Source organism: Pseudogymnoascus verrucosus (assembly GCF_001662655.1).
Source record: "Pseudogymnoascus verrucosus strain UAMH 10579 unplaced genomic scaffold scaffold_3, whole genome shotgun sequence".
Lineage (NCBI taxonomy): Eukaryota > Fungi > Ascomycota > Leotiomycetes > Thelebolales > Thelebolaceae > Pseudogymnoascus > Pseudogymnoascus verrucosus.
In genome coordinates, this window is record NW_017263654.1 from 1 (window position 1) to 26,177 (window position 26,177).

The window sequence follows — 26,177 nt, forward strand, 5'->3', positions numbered from 1 at the left end:
ATGAAGTAGTCCCGTATTTGGACGGCACGGTAAAGTAGATCTTATTCCATTCCTTTCCTTTCCTTTCCTATCGTCCCCTTTCTACACCCGACTCAGACAAGAGACAGACAAAGTCGCCTACCCGAGCCCGTGGGGGCTGGGAGGACGTGCGGTGTATGTGTTATACAAGAATCTCATCCCCCATCCCACCCCCCTTTTATCTTCCTTCCATCCCTCATCCTCGTCCTCATCCCACCGCCATCCCAACACCATCCCAACACCATCCCATACAATCCCATCTTATATCCAGTCCCCCACCCACCATCCACCAACACTTCCATCCATACATCCATCACATACACCTCAAACCCCACCCTTCCCACATCCCTCCCCTTTTCGAACCTCGCAAGAAAAATCTTGCCTAAAAAAACCAAAAACAAACGAGGGTGCCAGACCAAGAGGACATAAGGTAAACCATGATCATAGCGCGTCGCTTTTGTGCCGTTTGCATTCGGGGAAGTGGGCGTGAGTAAAGTTATTGTTGTTGTTGTTAGGGGGGGAGTTGTCAGACGAGCAAGAAAACGTCTTCTCTCTTTGAACCCCCCGCAAAAATGGCGAAGAAGAAGAAGTAAGTAAAAAAAAGTTCCCCAATACATGAACATAGCGTCCGCTGGTATCGCAAACGCCCAAATGATTAACTAAAAAAAGGTAAAGATCCCTGAACTCCGAGTGTGATGTTTTTAAAGATAGTGAGTGAGCCACGTCTCATAGACGGGCTTTATTGTGTTCGTTTCTTTGTCGAAGGTGTGTGTGTAACTCGTGTACGCTGTACATTCCCAGCTATATTCTCCAGCGCTGCTGTGGTGTGTAATCCCGCACGTAAAAAAACGTGGTATAAAATGTAAAAAGAGTCCCACCCAGCAGGCAGTGTGACCAGGCCAGCTCAAGCGGCAATCTACACCTCCTCCGTGAACCTCGAGTTGCGGCTCCCATCCCTCGACGGGTGCGACCGCCCCAGCGCATCCGGCATCGGCAGCGGCGGGGATGCGTTAATACTGACGAGAGGCTCTGTCCTCGAGTCTGCCGAGATATGCGCCTGGTACCCCGTCCCAGGTGACCTCGGCGCCCTATCATTCAGCGGCGAGGACGGTAGCCCAGCCGAGGTAGGCGACGCGGGGTATCCCGTTCCGCCGTAGAAGCCGCGCGAGTCGCGGTAGAAGGAGGTATCGCTCAAATGCGGATCGGCGAAGGGGTCCTGCTGGCGGTCCGAGAAGGGGTCTTCGTAGCCGTTGCCCCCCGAGGTAAGGACAGAGGGTAGCTTGCGCCCTGAGACGCGGACGAAGCTGCGGTGGCTGTCTGCCGTGGAGTGGGTGGCTTGTGATTTGCGGTTTTGGCCCGTCAGGACGGCGAGTGCGGCGGGGACGGTGAAGAGCGAGGCGCGGCGGACCATGGACATAGGGCCTGTTGTGGCAGCGCCGCTGGAGGGGTCGGGCGAGGTGAGGTCGCGGCCGTTGCCGAGCTGGACGCCGCCTTGTTGGCGTCGCTTCCAGCGGAGGAGGAGCATGACGAGGAAGGCGATTAGGGTCACGCCTGCTAGACTGCCGACAACTGAGCCGACGACTACGGGGGTCGGGGGAGGGTCGTTGGAATCGCCGTTCGAAGCGCCCAAGGCTTCGTCGCCGGAGGAGCTGCCGGTTCCAGTGCCGCTGCCAGTGCCAGATCCTGGTGCGCCGTATGCTACCCCTGTTGCGGTTGCTGTTGCACCGGCTGATGATAGGTATGTTGTTGTAACCAGATCGCCATAGGCGTTTGTGTACACAGATATGTATACGCCGTTTCCGTTCTTGTGGTGAGCTGAGGTCGCGGCCAGGCCTGACAGGGTATGGGAAGTTGCTGTATTGTTATGTAAAGATGCGAATGCAGGAACCCCATGTGCACTCTTTCCTGCTGCGACTGCGAGATGTTAGTCGAGACTCCTCAATGCAAAATGTTTGGCTTCTCACCAGTCCCGTTCACTGGTGTGAGCGACGAAAATGACGGTACGTCTGCTGGTAAGGGTGTAGCAGTTGTCTCGGGGAACGGGGTAATCGGTGGTGGCGGAGGGACTGGTTCAACAGTGCTCGAGGGAATATCCGTAGGGGTATCTGTAGACGAGGGAATATTCGTAGGGACATCCGTGGGGAGATCTGAAGACGGAGGTCCTGTCGGCTGCGATGTGGCACTGGCTGTGTCGCTCGGGACGGGGACAGGAACTGCGGGAGCAGCAGTCGTGCTATCACCTGTGGCATCTCCGTTTGGGGGAGGGGCACCGGGAGCAGCAGTCGCGCGAGTATCACCATTCACACTACCAGTATTTGCCGTGTATGTCGCAACAGATTCGGAGATTGTATTGCCCTCGCCGTCGACGGCGACCTGGCGGACTACAGACACGGTCTGGACGACTGCCGTAACGGTTTTGTTTGGTGGTGTTGATGCTTGAGCGGCATCCTGTCGCTCGTGGACGTGGGCGGCATCGTGGACGTGGGCGGCATCGTGGACGTGGGCTCGCCGTTGGTGGAAACGTGCGTGGGTGTGTCTGTTTCCGCGATTGTCGATATGTTCGGTGTGTTCGCGATGAACGGTCTCTGCGAGGGCGTCCTGAAGGAATGAAGGGGCCTCGTCGGTGTCGGCCATGATGGCGCGCGGGTGTGGTGACTTTCTTTTGTCTCTTGTCTCTCTTGTCGTTTTGGTGTCTGTCTCTACTCACTCTCTCCGCAATGTATGAGGAGGTTAACGATTGTGGAGAGGCGACATGGCACTTGCGACCATGGCGAGTGAGAGGTGGAAAGGAAGATCAGTGGAGAAGAAGAGGAGGTAGAAGAAGTGGAAGTGGAAGTGGGAGGGAACGGAGAAGAGGAGAGACAGCGAAGCCAAGCATAGGCGCACAGGACAGGCACAGGCACGCACACACACAATCAATAGAGAGAGACACGAGAGTTTGGATGGTATGGGTATGGGTTATGGGGTGCGTGGTGCGTGTGTTGCGGTGGTGCAGTTGGTGGATGGTGCAGTTGGTGGAGTCGTGTAGTCGTGGTAGTCGTGGTGGTAGTACGAAGCAACGGGAAGGATGGTAAGGATGGTAAGGATGGTAAGGATGTTATGGATGCTACCGTAGAGAAAGGACGTTAGGGAAGGAAGGTACGAAGCAAGATTCCCAAAGAGGTGGTGGTGGGTTTTTCTGTTCGTGGTTCAAGGGTCAGGCCCACGAATGACAACGGCCACACGGAATGCAAGGTGTCCAACGATAGTGAAAAGGTACATGTTAATTCGCTGTGAAGTGGCTGCTACAGAGAAGTACCATTAATCTAGACCTGGACGCCCAGACATAATGCCCAGACAATAAACCGTAGTACGCCTATTACGCCCATTACGCCCTAGACACAACAGATCAACAATCTTAGAGTTACGAGCCATTTTTGGGACTAAATCACGACTAAATCACGACTAAAACCACTCGCGAGATCTAATCTCGCTTATGCTCGTGTGACATGGGGGGAAGGGATGAAAAATCAATATTAGAGGCATTTTGGGTTCTGATGCTACCTGTGGAGTAGTAAGACGGCGTTAGTATTGTAGTATTGTAGTATTGTGGTCGTGCGTATAGGAAGTGAAGGTGAGGGGAAAGAAAAGAGAAAGGGCGAGATGTTTGTTGTTTGTTGTTTGTTGTTTACGCTGGTTGTTTTACTAGCCAGGGCCATAACGATATTAGCTGCGAGTGTCCGTCGACGACACATCTACAGAGTGATCAGTCACATTTTCCACCTAATCTCCTATTCCACGCTATCGTAAGTTCTAGACTACAGACTATAATAGTACAGTACACTAACAGTGAAAGAACGGCTCAACTGTTTATTCCACGGGTTTAACAGTTGAAACAATTCTTATTTCCCCTCTATTTCCCTTCTTATTTCCCTTTCTTATGGGTCTGGATGGGGTCTATGCTCTAGAAATAGAAATAGCTCCCTAGGGGACTGGGGGGACTGGGCCTGGGAAACCGGGGCCAGGGTCCTCGTCTACCACTAGAGCGCACACTAACATCCACTAATACACTAATTTATAGTAGTACGGTTGCGAGGAGTGCGAATGACGGTCCTTTTTACTACGGTTGACCATGTTAACCAATATTTCGCCGGTTAGAACTGTTAGACTGTTATACTGTTATACTTCAGATGCCACTCACAACTGCCAGCCCCTGCCAGCCCATGCCACAGTTCAGGTACCTTACTTAACGGACGCACTAGCTAAATTAGCGGTCGTCGTCGTGGATGCCACATGTTGGCGGCACAGGACTGTGGTGATTGTATGGTACTTAGTACTACCTATTTTTGAGTGATGTGCGCCTGCAGACCGTATGTAGTGGTCATGTACTCCATCCCGTTATTGGAGATTATCACCACCACCACCACCACTTCTCACCACTGCTTCTCACCACACCACATCAACACTTCCTCAACAGGCATACAGAACATCAACTACTCTAGATCTCAACCAACAAATCTTACCCTTTGATCCTCGCAGCCTTCTATTCTATATACTACAGATATTATGAAACCAAGATCTACCCCACCCTCAACACACCCCACCCAATCCTTACGAGTCCTGCCACCACAAGCACCGCCATACTTCCTTGATTGCGTCGCCGACGGATGATCCGCGCCGCCTTGATGGCTGCTCCATAGATTTACCCCACCATTCCACCGCCACGCAATCACTCTCCCCCAACGTCGATTCAATGTCTTCATAAACCCTACTTCTCGAATAAAGCCAAGTAAGGTCGACGACAACAAATGGCGACCGATCAGAAGTACACATATGTCCCGCCGACCGAATATGCGGGTTCGTCTCAAGAACCAACGGCGGGCAGCTCTCTCCCCAGAGTCCCACCCCCACTTCCCCCGCGTAAAGCCTCAACACAAGTCGCCGTGCCGCCTCCATATTCGCTATACGACGTCGACAGGGCCGAGTTAGCTTCTGAAACATGGGTTCACGATCCAAGATCCTCGCCGATGGAGTCGATAAGCCCATCCGAGTTACGAGAGGGACAGCGTACGCTCCTGCTCATCTATATTCATGGCTTTATGGGCAATGAGACGAGCTTCCAGAGCCTCCCTGCTCATGTTCACAATATTCTCACGGTGGCCTTGGCTGAGAGCCATGTGGTGCATACCAAGATCTACCCTCGATACAAGTCGAGAAATTCAATTGAGGTTGCAAGGGACAACTTCAGCGAATGGTGAGGACTGTTCAACCATCCACCTCGTCCCATAACTGACATTCTCTTCATAGGCTTGGGCCACATGAAAATAGTAACACGGACATTGTGCTCCTCGGCCACAGTATGGGAGGCTTGCTTGCTGCAGAGGTTGCTCTCATGCCTTCTCTAGACCTAAGCCACGGCGGACAGTTCAAGCATCGAGTCCTTGGCACTATTAGCTTCGATACACCATTCTTAGGCATGCACCCTGGGCTGGTAGTCAGCGGCATAGGAAGCTTGTTCAGACCGGCTCCTCCGCCGCCTGGGTCTGCGCAGAGCACACGGGAGTCATCGACTGGCACTGACACGACGGATTCAGGAAGCATTTCATCAATGCCAACGACTGCTGCTTCTCTGACGACAGTGAGCTCGGCAGATACACCTCTGACACTAAGCACCAGCAACAACTCATCGATACACACTGCGACTACGAATGATCCGTATTATAACCCACCCTTTGCCAACGACATCAATATCAAGGAACGCAGCGGGTGGAACAGCTTATTACATTTCGCCAATAAGCATGTTGATGGCCTTACATCTGCAACAAAGCAATATTTCCTGTCTCATATTGAATTCGGCGGCTGTCTCGCTGATTTCTCAGGACTGAAGAACCGCTATTCTCGTCTAAGGCATCTAGAAGATGTGGACGACACGACAGAGGCGGCGCTGGCATCCGATGCCAGGCGTATCCGATTCGTCAACTACTATACTGCAAGCACTGGCTTGCCGAAACGGCAAAAGGTGCAGCAAGTTAAGGCGAAAGACGATGATGGGAACATTGTTTCAGTGGAAACTGCGACGGAGAACTTGAGCCTCGAAGAGTCTGTAAAGGCCACCACTGATACCCCGGCTGAGTTAGCAGCTCCAAGCGGGCTTGACGGACCTGGAGCTGCAATAATCTCAGTTGAAGAAACGGGCAATGCAGCCCATACAGAGGCGAAAGCACCAACATCACAAACTCATATCTCTGAAGTCGCACCAGAGCAAGACGATGATGATTACGAAGCACAGCCAATGCAACACATAGACTCCATGCCCATCCAAGGCGACGACGAAGATTCCCAAGATGATGACTTCCACGATGCCCACGAAGACACCCACCAAGCCACAGCCGACGTAACGACAGCGACCCCACCAACACCAGATGCACCGACAAGGACCCCGCCAACACCAGACGTACCAACATCACCCTCACCAATACCAGACATAACAACCTCCACCGGCGACCCCGCCCTCCCCCCCATCCCCCCCGTCCCAGAAGAACCCACCCCCCTCGACCTCACCCTCTACACCGACAAAGACTCCCGCAAGCTCGCTGAAAAAGAACACAAGCGCATCCTCAAGATCTACCAAGCAGCCGTCAAGCACCGCGAGAGCGCCCTCAAGGACCGTCGGAAACTGACCGAGAAGCGGGAGAAGAAGGCGGCGCAGGAGAGGGAGAAGACGCACAAGACGGAGGAGAAGAAGAGGCTGCAGGGGGAGGAGAAGAGGATGAAGGACGAGGAGAATAGGATGAAGGAGGAGGAGAGGAAGCGTCTTGCTGATGCTAAGGAGGCCGAGTTGAGGGCTGTGACGGTTAATCCTAGTGGTCCTGCTCATGGTGCGGATGCGCGAGCGGGGTCTGTCTCTGAGGGCGCGGAGGCGCCGCCGCAGAAGAAGAAGAAGGATAAGCGCTTTTGTCTTCTACCGGGCGATCTGGAGCGTAGTAGCGACGGGCTGGATAAATGCTGGGTGCGCGTTTATATGGAGGGTGTGGACGAGGTAGGCGCGCACTGTGGGTTATTCTTCCCTGGACCGCAGTATGCGGCGCTGCTGGGCGATACGACGGAGAGGATTCAGGGGTGGGTGAATGATGATGCGACGAGGAGGGCGATTTTAGATTTACATAGCCTGGATTAGGGGGTCTGGGTTAGTGGTGGGTGGTGGATATTACTGTATGTACAGTAGTTAGTTCGCATGCGGTGGTTTATGGACACTAGATAGATTCATGAAGTTATGATACCCCATCTCTCCCTCCCTCTGCCCATTCTAGCTATTTTCTAACGCACACACGTCTATTTCGGATCTATATACACATGAGAAATCGATCGCTTCGCCCTGTGCGGAACAGGATGCAATATGGACATTGGTATCATCGTATTTATACACCCCCCCCCTCCCCCTATCCCAACCCTTTCACCCCCCGCTAGAGCCCCCCTAGCCCCCCTCACTCCCCTCCTTAGCATGCTTCAGCTTCAACCTCTTCTCCTGCTTCATAAACTCCAAAATCCCCACCGGCACCCCCTTAAACACCTCCCCACTCAACCCTTCATCCCAATTCGTCTCACTCCCCCCCCCATCATCATCCATACTCGTCGCCTCCTCCCCCCCCTTCACTCCCTTCCCCCCCATACCAACACCCACCTCCCTCCCCACCGCCCTCTCCGCCCTCGCCTTCGCCGCCGCCCACTCCTCCACCTCCTCCCCGAACTGATCCCACACACAATTCACACACCCGCTCATACAGCAATTATCCGGCTCCTCCGGTTTTGGCGGGACCAACACCCCGGCTACTAATTCGCTCTTGCTGGCTAGCTCGGCGCGCCGTTCTGCTGGCCCTGCTAGGCGGGATCCGAAGACGACGCGGGCGCGCGCGATGTTCTCTTCTTTCATGGACTTGGGGGGGGAAGTCGGAGGCGGCGGTGGGTGTGGGTCCGCGGTGAAGGCGCCGGAGAGGGGGTGGGAGAGGAGGGATTCGTAGTAGGGACCCAGGGGTTTGGCTTGGGGCCATTCGGGGCTGGAGGGGGTGTTGGTGCTGTGGTGGCGGGTATGGCGAGGGAGGGCGGAAAAGCGCGGTGCGGTGCGGCGCACGAGGTGGTGGAGGGCGCGGGTTTCCATGTTTGTGATTTCTGAGTTCGTGCCCTTTGAGATGTGATGGGCGGGCTGCGCGGGCGTAGTGTGGTTGTTGTGGGTATATTGTTATATCATGTGTGCATTTTATGTTGTTGTGTTGTGGTGTAATTGTGTGGTGAGTCGGAGTAGAAGATCGGAGCCGGAAAATGTTTAGCATTGGCATCCATGACGTCCTCTCCGAGGGCCGCGGGATGCCCGCCACCGGGGCGATAAGGCACGTAGGTCCCTTGCTTTGCTCGTGGCAGCGTTGTGGGCGCCACGGTGCGGGATAACTTTCTAGCGAGTGGATGGCCCAAAGTCGCGTCCTTTTGGGCTGGGCCTGTAATAATACGCGACTTCAAAACACCCAAGCTCCCAAAACGAACGACGGAGCAACGATTGAAGATTGGCAATTTGTCGAGATACGGATATAAAGATACATACACGAGACGAGGAGCGCATGGAAGCAAGCATTGGAGCGTAGATTGCGATGTCGCAGTCCCCCAGCAAGCGGCGCAAGTTGTCCCCCGAGGTTGGCGCGCCGAGCACACCGAGTCGCATTCCGGGACCGAGGGGGACGGAGAGGGCTACGACGCCTGTGAGGGGTACGCCGGGCAGAGGACCATCTGCGTCGCCGAGTAAGAGGGCTGCGAGTGTGTCGCGACAAGCTGCGCAGGATGTGGGGTCCCAAGCTACAGAAAGCGCTGAGGTGCCGGGGATAATTGGACAAGGAGCGCAGACGGGAGAGGTGGAAACGACGACACCGAGGAGGACGAGAAGGACGCCGGGGGGTGGAATGACGGCTGCGCCGAGGAGGAGGTCGCAGTCGCCGCAGAAACAGGATCCGAAGCCTGCGACTGCGGCGGGAGGGGCTGATGAGCAAAATCCGTTCCAGAAGAAGGGGTTGAGACGATCGCCTATACCTACGACGGGACCGGCTGGGGGGACGGATGAGCAGAATCCGTTTCAGAAGAAGGGGGGACTACGACGATCGCCTATACCAGAGGCGGGGGCTGCTGAGGTGCAAACGCAGACGGGGGAGACGCAGGAAGTGCCGGTGGTGGCTAGGCCTACGACGCCTACGCCGAAGTCGACTACGCCGCAGTCGATTCCGCCAGCTCGTGTGGTAACTACGGAGATAATGGATCCCTTTAAAAAGGGTGGACTACGTCGATCGGATATTGCTTCTCCAGCCCCTGTATCGGTCACAGCGCCAATCGAACCAACCGAGCCTACGGATCCCTTCAAGAAGAGCGGATTACGTCGTTCGGATGTCGCTTCCCCAGCACCTACACCTACAGCACCTACAGCACCTGCAGCGCCTGTATCGACTGTAGCGACTGTAGCACCTGTAGCGCCTGTCGCGCGTGTAGCTACCACAGAACCTATGGATCCCTTCAAAAAGGGCGGACTACGTCGTTCAGACATTGCTTCCCCAGCGCCTGCCGCAGCACCCACGGAGTCTACCGAGCCTGCCGACCCCTTTAAAAAGAGCGGACTGCGCCGGTCAGATGTTACTTCTCCTGCCCCTGTGGTGGCTGCTGTGCCCACCGAGCCAACGGAGCCTACCAACCCCTTTAAAAAGAGTGGGTTGCGTCGGTCAGACGTTGCTTCACCGGCCCCCGTGGCGCCCACGGAGCCTGCGGACCCGTTTAAAAAGGGCGGCCTACGCCGATCGAACGTTGCTCCCACAGCGCCTGCAAATGATACGCCCGCAGAGAAGCCAGGTACCGAGGAAACACCTACAGAGAACACACCCACAGAGAGAGCAGTCACTGAGGAAACACTCCAAAATACACAGAGCACCGCCCCTCCCAATCCTCCGGTTCAAGAACCAACGCCAGAGCCGCAACCGCAACCGCAACCACAGCCAGAACCTCAAGCAGAACTCGAACCGGAACCCGAGCTCCCCCCAACTCCAACCCAACTCGGCATCCCAGATCCTGTCGTCACCACCGAACCAACAGGGATCCACAACACGCCGAGCAAGCGCCCCAAGCGCCCCAGGAGCACAACTCTCAAATCCTCACCCCTTAAACCCCGCGACCCGCCACCCACCCAGCCGCCACCACCAGCAGTAGCGGCAACAGCCTCAGTCTCAGCCTCAGCCTCAACATCAGCCCCCCCTCCTTCCGCCTTCCCTTTAAAACCCAAAACAAAACCAACAACAACAACAACAACAACAACCTCCGAACCCCCCTCCAAACGCCGCAAGCAATCCCCTCCTCCCTCCCGCAACCTCCTACCTCCCGACCCTTACGCGGCAAAAAAACGCCGCCGCGCCGCCCTCCTCGCCGAAGTAGCCCAGCTCGAAGCAGATCTCGCCCTCGCCGAAGCGGAGAACGCGCGGATCCGCCGGCACCACGAGGCTGGACGGCGGGAGGTCCCCGCGCCGAAGAATGAGGATGCGATTTTCGACTTGCTTCTTAGGGCTGCGCGGCCGAGGGTCCCTCCAGGAGAGGAGGAGAGGCCGAGGAAGAGGAGCGTTATGATGAATGTTGGCGCCTTTTTGCCGTTTGCGAAGAAGAGGAGGACGCCGGTGGTGAGCAAACAGGTGGTGAAGGAGGGGGAGTTGCCGTCGTATGGGCCGGTTGAGGTGGAGGATCCGATGCCGTATCTCTCTGTCTTTTCGCCGCTGGGGTTTACGTCTACGACTACGATTTTGCCCTCTGTAGGCGAGTCCGGGGCGGTGTTACAGCGGCGCGATGTTGTGGCGAAAGCGCCGGGGGGACTATTTCATGCACGCGTCGGGGTGGTGGTTGATACGGCCTCGTTGACGGTTGTGGCCGTCGACGTGGATGGGTTGGATGGAAACGCCGAGCCGGAAATTGGGCGGTGGATGAGGGAGAGGGCGGGGGAGGGGGTGTTGGGTCGGGATGTGAATGCGGTGTTTTATGGGATGGGGCAGTGGGTTGAAGGGGCGGCGAAGAGGGCGAGGTTTTGGTGCCAGATTGGGGAGGAGTTTGCTGGGGGCGGAAGGGGGAAGGGGAAGGAGAAGAGGAGGAAGGGGAAGGGTAGGGAGGGAGAGGATGTGGAGTTAGATGAGGGAGTGGGCGCGGGGAAGTGGACGGCTAAGGATTTGCTACCGCATATGAGACGCACGGCGCTCGTGCTGCCGGTTGAGGATGTGGAGGTCATGGTGGAGTGGCGCATCGCGCTCGACTGGACGGGCGAGGCGGAACATGCTATCTCGGCGTCGGCGCGGGTGCCTCGGGGATGTAAGTTCTATTCTATCCTGACAATGGGTTGTGCCTGTTACTAACTAGATGCAGGGCATGAGCAAGATGAGCGGCGCAGTCTGACGAGGGTGCCGGAGATGTTTCGGAAGCTGGTGGAGAGTCGCGGGCCGGTGGTGGCGGTGAGGACTGTGGTGGCTGGCTTGCTGGGTTGAAGGGGTCGATTGAATGGGGTTATGTGGTATGATTGCATGGTGTAGAGAGGGGATATGAGAGGGGTATAGCACAGCAGCGCACGATTATGACAATGATACCCGTTTACCCATCCTCATTCACCGCGCCCATCTCCTTGTAATCGTACAACTCTCAGATTCCATTTATATATGCGCTACATGATATTATGAACTCCAACCAACCCCCTGCCGGCTTTTCCCCTGCCAAACCGCAGTCCGCAGTCCGCATATGCATTATCCCCTCTCCCCTTCCCTGCCAGCCACCCCATATATCTCGCCGCATAAGCGCTAATCCACATCCACCCCCTTCTTCCTCAGATCCGCGCGCGCCTCATCGATCTCGAGCATCAGCTCTGCGTGCGCGGCGGGGACATCGTTGAAGGTGAAGACGCCGAGGCCGAGCTTGAAGAGGAGGTAGGAGCCGAAGGAGACGAGGGCCCAGAAGGGGAGCTGTGCGGCGGGTGTTAGCTTGTGTTCTTTGACTTTCTTGGGAGGCAGACGGGGGGACGAACGACGGGGATGATTTCGGATTGGATTAGTGCCGGGAGAGGGACGAGTTCGAGGTAGAGAGACAGGTAGAGCTGCGGCGTGTTAGTGGGGTCTGCTTGGTCTGCATGTCTGTCTTGGGGGGTTGGGGGGTTGGGGGCGGGGAGGGGGGACGTACGGAGGAGACCAGGAGGGCCAGGGAGATTGTTTGTTGTGCCTTCGTCATGATTGCTATGGGTATGTGCGTCCGGCTGTGCGATGACGCGTGGAAATGGTGGCTGTTGCGGGGGAGCTGCGAGCTTATTGCCTTTGTTGGCGCTGATGCCTTTTGGGTTCTTGGGGATTTCTTGGGAAGGGAAGGCGTCAAGGGCGAGATAGCTGTCCTTGGGAATTACCCGATTGGGGACTAGAGGATATTTGGGCGCGTGTGTTCGATTGACACGTGACTGGCCCTCGCTCGGATCGCTGGTTTTGTTTTTACGAGGTACGAGTAGCGCCATTGCACGTGCACGTCCCTCCTATCAATATTTGACCGTTGGGGCTGTGCTGCAGATGTTATGTAATCCGTCCATTGAGCGCATTTTGTTTCCCACTTTGGCCATTTATTTGTTGGGTTTTAATTTATGAGTTTATTGATTATTGTCTGGGAGGGTTGCGAGGTATCACAGGCATTCTACGAGGCAATTCGAAGGGACAAGTATTATTTAATTATCGGGCCTTCTCACCCCTTATATGTGGTATGCACGTGTGAGAGTTTCTTTCAACCCCACCATGTAAAGAAGCTTATCTCCACAATCAGACGAAAATTGACAATGGGCGAAAGGGTCCAGATAAAATAAATCATATTCGATAATAGCGTGTAAATATTGGTAAAAATCAGGGCATTACTTGCTGATTTTTCTGTATTCCCTGTATTTTATTTGGAATAATGCTGCGCATTCTTGGCCGTCTTATCGTTTCCAGACGTCTTCTCTGCAGTTGCCTAAAGCAGGCTGGGGTAGGTGGTGTGCGAGCTCACAATAATTGGAGATCTTACTGACCTAAGCAACATCCACACAACCTTCCTTCTCCCACTCTTACCCCCCCTTCCCCTCCAACAAACCCACAACAACCTGTGTACAAATTCCCCATTTTGGCAATATATACCCACGTATAATACTCCACACTTGTCCCCGCTAAGGGCCTGTTGCAGTCAGACACCACCGGGCAACCTGTAGGGTGCACCCACGACACTGGGTTCGCTTCTCACTTCCTGTCAGTGCTGCTTACCAAAGGCGGGCATCGTGGCGCAGCTCCCAGACTTGCAGCTTCCAGCAAGGCTGTGTTCCTGGCGGTCCAACTGCATTGCTCGATCTTCGTTCCACGGTCTCCACGCCAGACTTGGTCCGCTACTGTCCCACTGAAACTGAATGGGCGGTGACACGAGCCAGGCGGCCCGCAGCAGCATGCATGGATATGATGCCGGAATGGTTGGGGACATGGCTGGGATTTTGGGGCCCTCCAGTACTTATGCCGCTGCTAATGCCAATGCGCCCTCCCCGTTTGCCATATACCTCGCCGAAGACGAGTCCTTGCAGGCTGGACAACAGCAAGACCAGGAACCAGATGCTCTGATGGATGCTGTTTTGAAGCTGTTCTCGTTGGACGAGAGTGATCCGTTGGCAAATGGAGGAGATGAAGATGAGGAGGAGGATGTAGTGGTGGACTTGGAGGACCAGCAGCTGAGGACTGACCGCCTGAGGGGCATCACGTTGTCTTTGGACCAGCTCTGGTGGTCTGGTCAAGTGTACATGGCAGCAGCGGCGGAAAAGCTTGCAGATGGAAGCAGAGATTGTAAGTTGTATTCCTTATCAGTCATGGGAGTTTTGAGTTCCGTATTGGATTCAAATGACCTCTCTGGCGCTTTCTAACTCCAAGAAAAATGGCTGTCCTCGTCCACACACTAACTCATACTTATAGACCGCTGGAGGATACCAATGGGAAACTCTGGTCTCGTGGACGCCTTCTTGATGATAGTGGCCACAGAAGGCATTCAAAATTCCCTCATGATCCATGTTTTAAGGTTAATTGGAAACACGTGTGCGGACACAGGTATTTGACACCAAAATCCCCACAATCCCCTGCTAACCAATACCCTCAAGATGAGAATAGAGCAAGAGTTGTCTCAAGAGGCTCCTTGCAAGCGATAATAGCTTTGCTAAAAGACAAAAGCCTTGTTCCCTTCGTGGTGCCAGTGCTATTTAATATATGCTTTGATTATGGTATGTGGCTCTCCAACCTCTACCTATCTCTTGCTAAGTCGTATCAGAACCTGCACAAAAGCAAGCGTCGGAATTCAACCTGAGCAAAGCTCTAGTTCAATTTATCACGGATCCAGATTTTGAAGAACACAGGCCATTTTTAGGCTATGCGTGTAAACTTCTAGACATGGTAGTTGTACAACGTAAGACAAGTCTCCCCCATTGGACATAAACATTACTAACCCAAAAAGCCAATGAACCCTCACTTGCCCCTGAAAACACGGTTGAGGTTCTGTTGAATCTAGCCGTATCAGGGAAGTCACCTCTAGACCTGGAAGACTTTATTAGCGTTGTTAGTTCAGCTACTAAATACCTCCAACATCCTCGCTTCCAAGTCGCGCTGTGCAATTCAATGGCATTATATGCGGCCCTTAGGCTAGTACTATTATCTTATACTCGGCTTGAGGATAGTATGGGCGAAGCGGCTGCCCCGGATGAAGAGGACACCAAGCGCCTCGCTGTATGGAGGACTGAGATGAATCAAGTCCTTTCAGACATATCGGCACTCCCCGAATTCGCTGCGAGATGCCCTGTAAACTCGACCATGTCTAGCTACCTAAGGAAATGGCTGTCATCGCCGCAACTCCAACTACAAGTCTGCGCTTGCATAATGCTCGGCAATCTAGCACGCTCAGACGAAGTATGCGAGGAGTTTGTCCAAAAGAGCCGCATCCACAAACCCCTTATGGACATCCTCACCACAGCAACCGACTCCCAAGTCCTCTACGCCGCCATCGGCTTCCTCAAAAATCTCGCCCTCCCCGCTCGCAACAAAGTCGAGCTAGGCAACGCCGATCTCATCGAGATCCTACCCCGCCTCTGGGCCATGGATACGCTTCCCCAGATCCAGTACTCAGCGATCAGCCTGGCGCGCCAACTCCTCATCGGTAACTTCCCCAACGTCCTCCGCATCTCCGCGCCCCTCTCCGCCGACCCCGATTCCCCCGCGAACGAGAAATCCCGCCTATCAGTCCTCATCTCTATCTTTGGCCGCAGCGACGCCGAGCCTGTGCGCATGGAGATCGCCCGCGCCCTTGCCGCCGTATGTCGCGTTCTCGCTGCGCGCACACCCGCACCTGGCACCGATGCGGTGACCCTCCAGACGAGGCGCCGCGAGCTCTTCGAGCGTCATCGCGATATCGGTACCCCGCTTAGCTTCCTGGTCTCGCAGACTAAGTGGCCTGTTGTGCGCAGCGAGGGTTGGTTCGTTCTGGCGCTGTTGGCGCGCACGGAGGAGGGCGTTCAGTGCGTGGCGGATATTATGCATGAGATTGATGTGTTTACCCCGCTGATGGATCTCATGACGGGCAAGACCTTCATCGAGCGCATGTCCTCCCCAATGACTTCGCCGACGGAGGCGACTAGCTCGTTGCTTGCGGAGCTTATGGCTGCCAAGGATGGATCGGGTGCGGCTGCGGGAGGTGCTGCGGCGGTGGGTACGACGAAAGAGGCGGAAATGGCGAGGATTGATCGCGAGAATGCGCTTGTGCTTGTTAGCGAGCTGTTGCGGCGACGGGGGTCGACAATGGCGTTTATGCGGCGCATTGCGTTTGAAGAGCTCCTGCAGGATGGTGGAAGCTTGCATGTCGAAAATCTGGCGGCAGAGGCGGCGACGCCACCGCCGCTGCCATTGACGCAGACGAGTAGCGAAAGTTCATTTATGATGGATAGTGTGATGGGTGATAGCAACCATGAGATGTTTAACTGAGTGGTGGTGTGGAGGGTGGTGGTTTGGGCTATGTGATGGGATTGAAATGCATGGATGGATAACTGGGATTAGATAAAGGAGAAAAGGGGTTTACTTTAACGGGTATAATTGGGCACTCGACACTTTCCGTGGATTTCTTCACAAGACTAGAAATTGAAAAACAAACACAATTCTCAGAGCTATGATCTAGGACCATTCTAGCGAGTGGAATCAATTACGATGGAATTTATGTTTTTCATTTCCCCGTCTGCCCTCGCTATATGCCACATATTGCCAATAGATTGGTATCCCACACAACCTCCAAGCGCCAAACCCCAGCAATCCTAACATATAAATAAACAGGCATTATTCCTCATCACTGCTATCCACCACAAACCCACCAAATGCCCTCCCTCTCGGCCGCCGCGGAGCAGGTATGTCCTCATCATCGTCATCGTCAAGGTCCACCATCCCGACATCCCTCCCACCAGCCGCGGTACTACCCTCTTTACTCTCAACATCTTCAGTATCAAGCCTCGCCCGCTTCGGCCCCGAGGGCCGTGTATGTGGACTCGACAGCGGTGTCTCAGTCTCTATCTCCTCGCCCGACTCCACATCGACCGATCTCTTCTGACTCCCACTAGACGGCGGACTCACAGCCACCACAGCATCCTCATCGCTGTCGTTCTCGTTCACGGCAGCCACGACTGGCACCTTAGGCTTCTTCTTCTCCACCCCACTTGCCGCTGTACCTATCGCCTCCGCGACCAACAGCCCCCTCCTTACTTTCGCCCTCGTCCTCTCCTCCTCAGCGAAAAACGCCTCGTCGCGCTCCGCATCACTCTCATCATCGCTATCATGCACAAACAACTCGCTCTTAATCTTCCGTTGCTTCTCGAGGTCCTTCGCGCGGCGTGCTCGGTCCCTGGCCGCCAACTGCTCCTCGTCGAGCGCATCATCCTCGGTCCCACTGCGCCGGCGCTTCCGTCGCGTCTTCTTCAGCGCGGCGAAGGCGTCCGATTTACTCATCGGCGTGGGTCCGCCGGCAGGGAAGAGTATCTCGGCATCGTCCTCATCTATTCCGTTGTCTGATTCGTCGTCAAAGGCTGCGCGACGTCTATTTTGGGCGGCAGAGACGCGCCGGATCTGCGCTTCTGCGTTGTACCCATTCTCAAAGGTTGGAGGGTCGAACTCTGCGGCCTTGATTAGGGTGAGCGCTTCTTTGAGCTGGGCGGAGGAAAGGTGCGAGGGCACGACCCAAGGGGTGTCGATGTCGTTTTCGTCACCGATGCGGCGAAGGCCGACAAGCGTCATTAGAAGCCGGAGGTAGCCATTCTTGAGCATGGCTGTCTTGCAGGTAGCGTCGCTGGGCTTGGCAACTGTGTCTGTTAGAAGTGTTGGATGTATGGTTTTTTAGGGGGTATCTTACCTATTGATGGGGCTTTAGGAGGGTCTGCAGGCACGGGTGGGGTTTCGCCAGCATCGGTTTCGACGGACTGGATGGGTTCGCTTGCCCCCTCCCAGCTTCTGCGCTCTATCTCAGCAGACGACAGTTGAGATTTGAGCCACTCTAAAAGGTGACCCTCGTTACGGTCAAGCAACGCGCCAACAACAACGCCAATCTGCTGCTCCCATTCAAATCCAGGTTTGACTTCCAGCTCCGCCGCTGCCCGAGCCTTGCTCTCAATGGTTTGCGACTCATATCCGTACTGGAAGAAGTTGGCAGTGTATGTTGTCTTCGAAAACAGCATCTCGACAATAAGCTCGGGGTGTTCCTGGATCTTCTTAACACACTTCCGGAGAATGTGTCTCACTAGCTCGTCCCATTCCTTGTAAGTTTTCGAAGCTGGATCAAGCCCTCCGGGGCCTTTGATAATCTTGTGCAGGAGACGGATAATGTCGACTCTGAAGAGCATGATGCTCATGTCCATCTTAAAGGCCACACGGTACAAGAAACGATGAGCTCTCTTCATCTGTTCTGGTTTTAACTCTTGATAATAAGACACCAATGTGACAAACGTGTCTATACAACCCTGGGTCAGGAACCTAGACGAGAAGCGCTTGAAGTCGAATTTTCTTTCTCTAGAGACCCGCTCCGCCTGCGCGTCATCATTGTCTGAGCCGTCGATTATTTCATCGTCCGCGTCATCCTCTCCGGCGTCTATTGCCGCCTTCTTTTTCCGGCGAACTCGCCTCCGTGACCGTACTTGCAAGTCGGTATTTTGCTTCGAGTAATTTTCGAGGATGCGAATGTAGACATGAGCCAGCTCAGTAGCGGCATCAAGATATCCAAATCCCTGATCTTTGAAAGTGCGGATAATATTAGCAACACGATCATGTGTTGTTTCTTCGTAGAATATACGAGCGAGAATGTTCTCTGCAATCTCCTGATCCTCGTCGAGCTTTGACTCGGACATTTCTTGGACAGTCAGCAGGATCTGTGTAAAGCATTTCATCGAAGCTTTTAGGTCGTCCCATGATTTATCTCCGAAGTGCTTTTCCATTGCGCGGTTCAAGGTGATAAACATCTCTTGATTGAGGACGCTAGCCACAAGCCCAAAGCTGTCATCGGTGTCCTTATCTGCTGCCTTCTTACTTTTCTGCGATTTCTTCGACTGTCGTCGCACGCGTTCAGCTTCGAGGAACCATGAGACAAGGTAAAAGAACTGTCGTGGATGGTATTCGAGGATGCGCTCAGCCTGTCGATCGATTGCCTTTCGCACATTCTGAAAGAGCGGATTGAACCCTGAGTCAAGGAAGTCTTCGACGAACGTTTTCAGGTTGTTACTGGCTCGCTGGCTAAGTTTCTCTGGAGCATCAAAATCCATAGGACCCTTCACTTCCTTTGGCGCACGTGTTGGCGGTTTGAAGGTCTTATTCTTATCCATCTTGTCAAGACTCCGGGCGGTGTTCAATAGGGCATCCTGGCCAGTGACCGTAGACACCTTTCCGTCGTCCCGTTTAACCCACAACATGGTTCCAAATCTACTGTGTCTTGTCGGGGCTGTCCTCGCATTTGCTCTCCTCATCCCGGCTTCCTGATTGAGCAACTTCGCCAGCTCATCATCCTTGTGGCTGTCTAACTGCTTCTCGTTCATGAACAAGGTTTCAATGTCTACGCCTTTGATTAAATGAAAGAGTATTTCCATAACAACGACGTCCTGGGTGTTGAAATCCTCCCCCATGGATGAACAAAGCGCTAGAAGCAGATGGAGAATATCCTGGTAATCGAATGCGTCGATTATTGCTGACCGTGAAATTTCTATTTCGTCTCCATCGTATTGGACGCCCGGCGGAGGAGCTATCATGGCGATATTACGAAGTAGGTAGAGGACCATTCTGATCACGTTCTCATCTCGAGTACTGCGATCTTTCAAAGCGACGGCCATGGCAGGTAGCGCAACCCGGGTCACGGTGTGTAGAATTCGCGCCCCATCGTAGTTGACTATCGAGCGCTTGTAGCCCACTTGAGCGAGTTGGAGGAATGGAATATGGCGATGGTGATTCACAGTCATCTCAACCCCTTTATCCAACGGCCATGTCAACGGTACGAGAAGTTCCACGCATGCGAGCGCTATCCGCGACTTTATCTTGTTGTCGGTTTCGTTTTCGGGCCAAGCTGCCAGGATCTGAAGCAGGTCGCCGCCAACCAAGTTCAACTCCGCGAGACATCGTGCCACGTCCAGTCGATTCGCCTTTTCGTCGTATAGCTTCAACCATCGTTTTATATCCCGCAAACAGGCGAGAGCATCATCTCCGAGCACATAGCGTCCATCCTCGTCCGAACCGCTGCCGCCAAGCTGCGAAGACTCTTAGTGAAAGTTATGGTGGGCGGAATGCGTATAAACATACCGCTGTAACGAGACTGGAGACGTAAGCCTGAACTTCAGGATCTACGACCGCCTTTGAGCCGTCGGCCAACTCCATTGCTGGGTTTATTCGTTGAATTATCACGACCCTCACATTTCTGATGCTCTTTACGCGTACCCGAATTGGGTAGACGCGACGTGAATGCGGGGCGGGTTGTCGGAGAAACTTAGGCGCCGGCACCGGATAAACCTCGGGGGAACAGACCTCGGGATCACGGGTAGCCTCGGAGGGTAACTGCCTATGATATCAAGTCTCGGTTTTCAACTTCATTCCCCAAAATTTCCTTCAATTTATTAGCACTTTTGTTTGTGCATCATAATTACTATGGCTACAGCACTTCTCAGACGGCAATTGCTGCAATCCAGCAGCCATGCAAGGACTTTCAGCTCGAGTCCTATCGTTGCTGCTGGCGCCGTTAAGAAGCTCGGTGTAATTGGGGCCGGACAGATGGTAAACACGCTACAAGGTTAACTTGCGCTTTCCATTACTGACTTCGATGACAGGGTCTGGGAATAGCCCTTGTTGCTGCCCGAAATGCTGGTGTCCCAGTGACTCTCCTCGACACTTCCCAGGCTTCAATTGACAAAGGCCTCAAGTTCGCTGGCATGTGACTGCCCCTCCCAAACACAGGACGCCCTCTAACTTCACCACTCCTGCAGATAAACTCCTTGCCAAAGATGTCGCCAAAGAGCGCATTTCCCAGTCAGATGCCGACCTTATTCGCAGCCGTCTCACCTCGACCACCAACATGGACGACCTCTCGTCGGTCGACTTCGTCATCGAAGCCGTCCCCGAGATCCCATCCCTGAAGTTCGACATCTTCTCGCGCCTTGGGCAAATCGCCCCGGCCCACGCGATCCTGGCCACCAACACCTCCTCCATCTCTATCACTCGCATCGCAGCAGCCACGACCCAGGACCCAACCAACACCTCGGTGTCATCGCGCGTTGTCGCAACGCACTTCATGAACCCCGTCCCCATCCAGAAGGGTGTCGAGATCATCTCTGGACTCCAGACTAGCCAGGAGACTCTGGATACTGCTGTTGAGTTCTGCAAGGCAATGGGAAAGATCCCATCTGTGTCGGCTGACAGGCCTGGTTTCCTCGCAAACCGCATCCTGATGCCATATATCAACGAGGCCATCATCTGCCTCGAAACCGGCGTCGGCCAGCGTGACGATATTGATGCCATTATGAAGAACGGCACCGGTGTTCCCATGGGCCCGCTTCAACTTGCAGACTTCATTGGCATTGACACCTGTCTCGCTATTATGAAGGTGCTGTATGAGGATACTGGAGATTCGAAATACAGACCTAGCGTTCTGCTGAAGGGTATGGTGGATGCTGGATGGCTCGGAAAGAAGAGCGGGAAGGGGTGAGTTTGAATTCTCAAAAATGCAAAATCGAAGTACTGACAATGTTTAGTTTCTACGACTATTAAATAAAACGTGGGCGCGGAGGGAATGGAAGGAGCCACAGTGTGTAACCACTATATATAACATCATTCTGCAGTCAATTGATATGGCACGAGAGGCTACATAGCGCTATGTAGATCAATGTTTTTGGCAGACGCGATTGAATCAGATTTATACAAGCCAGAGATCCTGCTCGAAGCTACAAAAACGATATAGACAAATAATCAGAATAACCTCCATGCGCACCCCCACCACCCATCCACCCGTATCCCATCCCATGATTTCTAAGGTCTATTAACCTTTCGAAGATCGCCGACGTAACCAGTGGGTCTAATCCGATAAGAGCCAAACATATGAACAGTAGAAATCAGTTCGTCGTGACAGAAATTGATAGCATCGGCACCCTAACCAAAAAAAAATTGTTGGACAGGGTAATGTGTTGATATGTACTTTCGTAAAACGTTAAAAAAAGTGACAGAGAAGTAGAAGAAGCACTGCGACAGAAGGCAGATAAAGCAAATCGTAAACGCCAATTCCTGGTTGATACCCCCAATCCAGCCTTGTCTCATATCCCAAAACCCTCTCCTCATTCATAACCCAAACATTCGTAAAACAGCAAACATAAACATAAAACATAAACATAAAATAGCAAAATCCGATTCGACCCGTTTCCCAAAATTCCCTCAATTGGATGCCTTTTTTTTTGTTTGTCCATTTCTCCGTTGCCGCCGATCATAATTTTGCCGTAAAAATACACTTTGCGTGGCGGAACCAGGGGATGGAGCCGGAGGACAGGGGCCGCACGCCTCGGGCCGCCGAACCGCAACTATTGTCAAGCCCTGGGCACGTCCCGCATCACTGCCCATCGTAGGAGCCCGACATACTGTATGTCCGCTTGCGCCGCTTCATAGAGTTGAGATCATACTCATCTTGGCGCAGGTAGTGTGCCGTCTCGCCCTGCTGCTGTTGCTGGGGTTGGTGTTGAGCCTGCGGCTGGTCCTGCGAGTCCTCCAGGCCTAGTCCGTGGTGCTGCCTGCCTAGTGTACTTTGCTCTGTCGCTGCTGGACGACCTGGACTCATGCTCTGCGAATATGCAGCAGCAAAGTCCGCTGCTGGCGCCATGGGCGCACTGAGCTGTGAGAGGTGGTATTCTCGAGGCCCAGCGTCGATGGGGGTTCTGGGGATGTGGAACTCGGCGGGGGCCATAAGGGGAGCGCTCTGGAAGCCGCCACTGCTGAAGGCACTAGCAAATGTAGCCGCGCGCGCAGTGGCGGGGATGGGTTGGTTAGGGCTCTGGGAAGAGACTGAGCGGTATTGGCTGCGGAGATCAAGGCCGGAAGGAAAGGTTGCTGAGTTGGCTCGGTAGCGAGAGACAGGCGGTGTGGAGGGTTGGGTATTGGCTGGATGAGATGTTGGGTATGTGAGGTGACTTGGAGATGTGTGGATATTGGAGTCTACAGCAATGTTAGTGATGTACAATGTAGAATAAATCGCAAATACTTACTTGGATATGTAGAATTATCGTATTGCTGCTGCTGGTTGACTCCATTCCCTCCTGGTTGGTCGCCTTGGTATATGGATGCTTGTCGGCCATTACTGGACGGGCTCTGGGGACCTGGTGGTGGGTAGCTTGCATAATCTATGGAATCTCCCTTCCACGACATGCTGGAGCGTAGAGGTGATTGTAGTGACTCTGACCTAGACCTCGACATTGTCTCTCGTAGTTGCAATGGCTGTAACGGCCGCGCCCCTTGTCTAGAAGCCTGCATACCGTAACCGTCCATACTATTATGGCGATTGTACACAGTTGAATTTCGAGCTCCTGTGCCTCCTGGGTTCGCCAGGTGGTTCGAGTAGTATCTGTCACCACCTCCAAGCGAAAGAGGCGAAAGCATATCAGGCGAGCCCTGAGAGGCAAATCCAACATGGCCAAATGCGGGACTGAGGCCTGTTGGTGAGAGATGCTCCTCATGTTCTTGGCGTCTCATGGTGTCAACCATCAACGGGCGCATTCCCATGCCTGGATCTCCGTAGTTCTGAGAATAGTCTACTGGAGACTGCAACGGAGTGCCAATACCGTGCACAGCACCGTAGGGTGAGTGGAGTGCCTGCACATTATCGAAGTCGTCGGGGACGGCTCTCATCTTCATCATCCTCTCTCGGTCATCGGCTGTAAGACGCTTAATTTTTGCACGTCTTCGGATTGTTAGCTACGATCTACCTTTAGAGAGGGATTGCATACCTGTTCTGAAACCAAACCTGGACCTGCCTGGGGCTTAAGCCGGGGATCTCTCGTGAGAGACGCTCCCGATGAGCCGCATCCGGATGGGCTTGCTTTGCAAACTCGCTCATCAAGAATCGAGTTTGCTGGTGTGTAAGTCTTGAAAGTTAAGTTAGCATCAATTAACCTATCCCAGGATTTAGAACTTGTGCACACCTAAAGCGTTTCATCTTTCTCCGTTCCGCTCTACGTTCGGCGTCTGTTTGTGGAGGCCTTCCTTCTCCTCCAACTCCCTCTTCGCCATCAAGCATATCGTCGTCGTCATCATCATCATCGTCATCGTCTACCTTAACCTCGCTTTGGCCGAGGCTTTCTGCTGGTGGGCCAGGCGCCTCAGTCTTTACTTCTAGCGTGGGGCTCGACTTTGAGTTCGCAGGAAGCTCTGGTAGGTTCGACGGCTCTGGGAGCCTAAAGCCTTCCTGTTTCAGGCCATTGACAGGCGGAGCAGAATCGGGACGCTCAGTTGGTGGGTTTGAGAATGATTCTTGCCTGTCCTCAACTTGAGCCAGGTTATGCCGATGTGATAGTGGAGGGCGTGGTGCAAAGAGCTGGTTGGTAATAGGCGCATCCACAGGATGCGAGGTTATTGGTTGTTCAAATGGAGGAGATAGAACAGTCTCGGTGGGTGGAAGGTATTGAGAATACGCATCCCGCCAGTCCGGCTGCGTTGTCAATGGCTCAAGGTTCGACATGCGTGAAGCCGTCGGTTGGTAAGGGCTCCCAAGCTTGTTAGAGGACCAATTGTGCCGTACAGTATCGCATTGCCGGGTGACAAGCATTGGGTTGGTTATCTGAGGGCTTGAAGTTGTGTTATTCCGAGAGGGCTTCGAAAGAGCTAATTCAAACAGCTGGCCGAGGTCTAGCTGGAAAGGACGGGAAATCTGTCGCTGTGCCGGGTGATGAACGAAAGTGAGGGCCTCAACGAACGACTGTTGTTGACCGAGCAAAATGATGGCGGGATATATGCTTCTCAGCCACGCGCCTGTGGACTAATGGCGATTGAAGGAACGAACTTCTCGACTGGGCCAGCCAAATATCGTCCTCAGAATAGGGATGAGCTCAATCAAATATTCCGATCTTCTTGCGTCAGACGCGGTTAATCAGCTCATCAACAAAGCCTAAAAGTAGTGCTTCGTAATTTGATAATGAGATATCTGGAAACGTCTAGAAATTCTCCGTACACCAAGCCAACTCCTGGCGGCTAGGGCGATCAGATATTGACTTTGAATTCTTTGGTGTTTGCTTGTCGATGTGGCACAGGTCTCTTGATATGGTGGAAATGGATCTCTCAAGTATCAAGTAAGATACAAGTCCATGAGATGCTGCAGCTGAGCTGGTGTATATGTATATGTCTGTAGTTCTGGTGTTTAAGTTTAAGGATGCTCGAAGATCTATTCGAGTAGATGGCGGGGTTTGACGAGTACACAGGTTTGATCGACGAATTGCCTGATGTTATATTGGAGGCACGAAGGGATAGATATGATGCTGAGTCCGGGGATCACCACAACATGATCAGGCGAGCTAAGAACCGTAGATGCTTGAGGGTAAGGACAAAATCCCGGTCCCTTGCTGAACGAGTCCCTAAAAGGATACTTAGTCCCGACAGGAGGGGCTCTGGCCAAAGACTGAGAGGTGAAGCGCTGGATTGAAAGTTACAAGACCATTCCTGAATGGCTATGGGCAAGTGTGGCTTGAAGAAGAAGCGGCAATAGATGTGCACGGCCTCGCCTCAAGTGCCCTTGAGAATGAGCGGGAGAGGGGAACACTCGTAAGATCATCAAAGATGCGAGAGCCTAAAGGAAGGAAAAACCTCGTCCGCGTCAAAGTCACCGAGGAATCTCCACATATTAATGCCTGGTGGCTGATGGCGGATGGACAACCGGTGGTGGCGGTGGTGGGGGAATGTGGTGTAAAATGGAGGTTGGAAGGGGTAATGATGGGACCCGAAGGAGGGGAGGCTGGTACAAACAGTCAAGTCTGCTTCACATACCGTAGTGTACTACAAGCTCATGGTAGACATGTACCTTGTCCACTCTATCGAGAGTTGTGCAGGAGAAAAAGGCTAAGTTGAAAGTGGCCTGGGGTGAGGGGGAGATGGGAGGGGCAGTGACGGTATCGGCGCTGGTATCCGATAATCCCTAGAATATGTGAAGGGTTGGATAAGACCGAGTAGGGCAGTGGCGTACCTGGGCACCGTGCAAGGTAGTGGGCTGGATATACGTCCCGCTCCGGGTTAGTCGCCGAGGGTAGCAGTATCGAGGATATTGACGGTAGCGACGGTAGAGAGAAGCTAGCCGCTGGGGGTAGAAGGCCTCCAGTCGCACATGGAAGGCCACGGTCAAAAGAAGCTGAAGGACGAGCGGAGGGATCGTCGAGGTCTGTGAGCCGTAGCCCAAAAGTAAGAAAGAAAGTACCCTAACTTGGAGTTGACTGGGATAGAGCGTGGATCATTAGCTCCCTCGACGGGGTCTAGAGTTGCAAGGCATGGATGAATGTATGTACTGTGTGTAGATAGATGTACATGCAGGTTTTCAATCCACTCCATCAACAAGGCCGAGCAGCATATGAGAAAGAACCGAGAAGT

At 53.7% G+C, this 26,177-nt stretch overlaps 9 protein-coding genes across 9 annotated transcripts; 4 read left to right on the forward strand and 5 right to left on the reverse strand.

Annotated features, from left to right (window-relative positions):
* Nucleotides 1–251: 251 nt before the first annotated feature.
* Nucleotides 252–3,115, reverse strand: VE01_01000 (uncharacterized protein). Its single transcript, XM_018270528.2, has 2 exons — nt 1,983–3,115; nt 252–1,932 (listed from the first exon to the last, which is right to left on the reverse strand). Exons 1-2 carry the CDS (start codon nt 2,650–2,652, stop codon nt 935–937), a joined length of 1,668 nt encoding a protein of 555 aa, XP_018134283.1. The 5' UTR covers nt 2,653–3,115; the 3' UTR covers nt 252–934.
* Nucleotides 3,116–4,227: 1,112 nt separating this feature from the next.
* Nucleotides 4,228–7,279, forward strand: VE01_01001 (uncharacterized protein). The gene is made up of 2 exons (XM_018270529.2): nt 4,228–5,251; nt 5,305–7,279. Exons 1-2 carry the CDS (start codon nt 4,806–4,808, stop codon nt 7,172–7,174), a joined length of 2,316 nt encoding a protein of 771 aa, XP_018134284.1. The 5' UTR covers nt 4,228–4,805; the 3' UTR covers nt 7,175–7,279.
* A 192-nt stretch (nt 7,280–7,471) lies between these two features.
* On the reverse strand, nt 7,472–8,337 carry VE01_01002 (uncharacterized protein; the record flags this gene model as incomplete). Its single annotated transcript, XM_018270530.2, has 1 exon — nt 7,472–8,337. Exon 1 carries the CDS (start codon nt 8,150–8,152, stop codon nt 7,472–7,474), a length of 681 nt encoding a protein of 226 aa, XP_018134281.1. The 5' UTR covers nt 8,153–8,337.
* Nucleotides 8,338–8,488: 151 nt separating this feature from the next.
* On the forward strand, nt 8,489–11,671 carry VE01_01003 (uncharacterized protein). The gene is made up of 2 exons (XM_018270531.2): nt 8,489–11,364; nt 11,419–11,671. Exons 1-2 carry the CDS (start codon nt 8,637–8,639, stop codon nt 11,535–11,537), a joined length of 2,847 nt encoding a protein of 948 aa, XP_018134282.1. The 5' UTR covers nt 8,489–8,636; the 3' UTR covers nt 11,538–11,671.
* A 172-nt stretch (nt 11,672–11,843) lies between these two features.
* VE01_01004 (uncharacterized protein) lies at nt 11,844–12,267 on the reverse strand (the record flags this gene model as incomplete). The annotated part of the gene is made up of 3 exons (XM_018270532.1): nt 11,844–12,005; nt 12,068–12,136; nt 12,220–12,267. 3 exons carry the CDS (start codon nt 12,265–12,267, stop codon nt 11,844–11,846), a joined length of 279 nt encoding a protein of 92 aa, XP_018134279.1.
* Nucleotides 12,268–13,097: 830 nt separating this feature from the next.
* On the forward strand, nt 13,098–16,272 carry VE01_01005 (uncharacterized protein). The gene is made up of 5 exons (XM_018270533.2): nt 13,098–13,874; nt 14,001–14,132; nt 14,183–14,302; nt 14,350–14,484; nt 14,533–16,272. Exons 1-5 carry the CDS (start codon nt 13,451–13,453, stop codon nt 16,047–16,049), a joined length of 2,328 nt encoding a protein of 775 aa, XP_018134280.2. The 5' UTR covers nt 13,098–13,450; the 3' UTR covers nt 16,050–16,272.
* Nucleotides 16,264–19,998, reverse strand: TOF1 (DNA repair). Its single transcript, XM_018270534.2, has 3 exons — nt 19,881–19,998; nt 17,458–19,828; nt 16,264–17,407 (listed from the first exon to the last, which is right to left on the reverse strand). The coding sequence occupies exons 1-3, from the start codon at nt 19,953–19,955 to the stop codon at nt 16,395–16,397; spliced, it is 3,459 nt and encodes a 1,152-aa protein (XP_018134277.1). The 5' UTR covers nt 19,956–19,998; the 3' UTR covers nt 16,264–16,394.
* A 173-nt stretch (nt 19,999–20,171) lies between these two features.
* VE01_01007 (uncharacterized protein) lies at nt 20,172–21,562 on the forward strand. The gene is made up of 4 exons (XM_059463322.1): nt 20,172–20,348; nt 20,402–20,501; nt 20,558–21,272; nt 21,323–21,562. The coding sequence occupies exons 1-4, from the start codon at nt 20,223–20,225 to the stop codon at nt 21,336–21,338; spliced, it is 957 nt and encodes a 318-aa protein (XP_059320042.1). The 5' UTR covers nt 20,172–20,222; the 3' UTR covers nt 21,339–21,562.
* On the reverse strand, nt 21,463–25,976 carry VE01_01008 (uncharacterized protein). The gene is made up of 4 exons (XM_018270536.2): nt 23,750–25,976; nt 23,555–23,692; nt 22,817–23,508; nt 21,463–22,766 (listed from the first exon to the last, which is right to left on the reverse strand). Exons 1-4 carry the CDS (start codon nt 24,370–24,372, stop codon nt 22,168–22,170), a joined length of 2,052 nt encoding a protein of 683 aa, XP_018134275.2. The 5' UTR covers nt 24,373–25,976; the 3' UTR covers nt 21,463–22,167.
* Nucleotides 25,977–26,177: the final 201 nt, after the last annotated feature.

What these genes read in the sequence shown, in the direction of transcription:
- VE01_01003 (XM_018270531.2), top strand. Translation starts at nt 8,637, where the DNA reads ATGTCGCAGTCCCCCAGCAAGCGGCGCAAGTTGTCCCCCGAGGTTGGC. An exon ending in GGCGCGGGTGCCTCGGGGAT is followed by an intron (nt 11,365 to 11,418) that starts GTAAGTTCTATT and finishes AACTAGATGCAG; the next exon opens with GGCATGAGCAAGATGAGCGG.
- VE01_01008 (XM_018270536.2), bottom strand. Translation starts at nt 24,372, where the DNA reads ATGCTTGTCACCCGGCAATGCGATACTGTACGGCACAATTGGTCCTCT. An exon ending in CAGGTTTGGTTTCAGAACAG is followed by an intron (nt 23,509 to 23,554) that starts GTATGCAATCCC and finishes AACAATCCGAAG; the next exon opens with ACGTGCAAAAATTAAGCGTC. An exon ending in CGATAATTCTACATATCCAA is followed by an intron (nt 22,767 to 22,816) that starts GTAAGTATTTGC and finishes ACATTGCTGTAG; the next exon opens with ACTCCAATATCCACACATCT.
- VE01_01001 (XM_018270529.2), top strand. Translation starts at nt 4,806, where the DNA reads ATGGCGACCGATCAGAAGTACACATATGTCCCGCCGACCGAATATGCG. An exon ending in AGGGACAACTTCAGCGAATG is followed by an intron (nt 5,252 to 5,304) that starts GTGAGGACTGTT and finishes TTCTCTTCATAG; the next exon opens with GCTTGGGCCACATGAAAATA.
- TOF1 (XM_018270534.2), bottom strand. Translation starts at nt 19,955, where the DNA reads ATGGAGTTGGCCGACGGCTCAAAGGCGGTCGTAGATCCTGAAGTTCAG. An exon ending in TCTCCAGTCTCGTTACAGCG is followed by an intron (nt 19,829 to 19,880) that starts GTATGTTTATAC and finishes GAGTCTTCGCAG; the next exon opens with CTTGGCGGCAGCGGTTCGGA. An exon ending in TCCTAAAGCCCCATCAATAG is followed by an intron (nt 17,408 to 17,457) that starts GTAAGATACCCC and finishes TAACAGACACAG; the next exon opens with TTGCCAAGCCCAGCGACGCT.
- VE01_01005 (XM_018270533.2), top strand. Translation starts at nt 13,451, where the DNA reads ATGGGCGGTGACACGAGCCAGGCGGCCCGCAGCAGCATGCATGGATAT. An exon ending in TAATATATGCTTTGATTATG is followed by an intron (nt 14,303 to 14,349) that starts GTATGTGGCTCT and finishes AAGTCGTATCAG; the next exon opens with AACCTGCACAAAAGCAAGCG. An exon ending in AGACATGGTAGTTGTACAAC is followed by an intron (nt 14,485 to 14,532) that starts GTAAGACAAGTC and finishes TAACCCAAAAAG; the next exon opens with CCAATGAACCCTCACTTGCC.
- VE01_01000 (XM_018270528.2), bottom strand. Translation starts at nt 2,652, where the DNA reads ATGGCCGACACCGACGAGGCCCCTTCATTCCTTCAGGACGCCCTCGCA. An exon ending in CACACCAGTGAACGGGACTG is followed by an intron (nt 1,933 to 1,982) that starts GTGAGAAGCCAA and finishes AACATCTCGCAG; the next exon opens with TCGCAGCAGGAAAGAGTGCA.
- VE01_01007 (XM_059463322.1), top strand. Translation starts at nt 20,223, where the DNA reads ATGGCTACAGCACTTCTCAGACGGCAATTGCTGCAATCCAGCAGCCAT. An exon ending in TAATTGGGGCCGGACAGATG is followed by an intron (nt 20,349 to 20,401) that starts GTAAACACGCTA and finishes CTTCGATGACAG; the next exon opens with GGTCTGGGAATAGCCCTTGT. An exon ending in CAAAGGCCTCAAGTTCGCTG is followed by an intron (nt 20,502 to 20,557) that starts GCATGTGACTGC and finishes CCACTCCTGCAG; the next exon opens with ATAAACTCCTTGCCAAAGAT.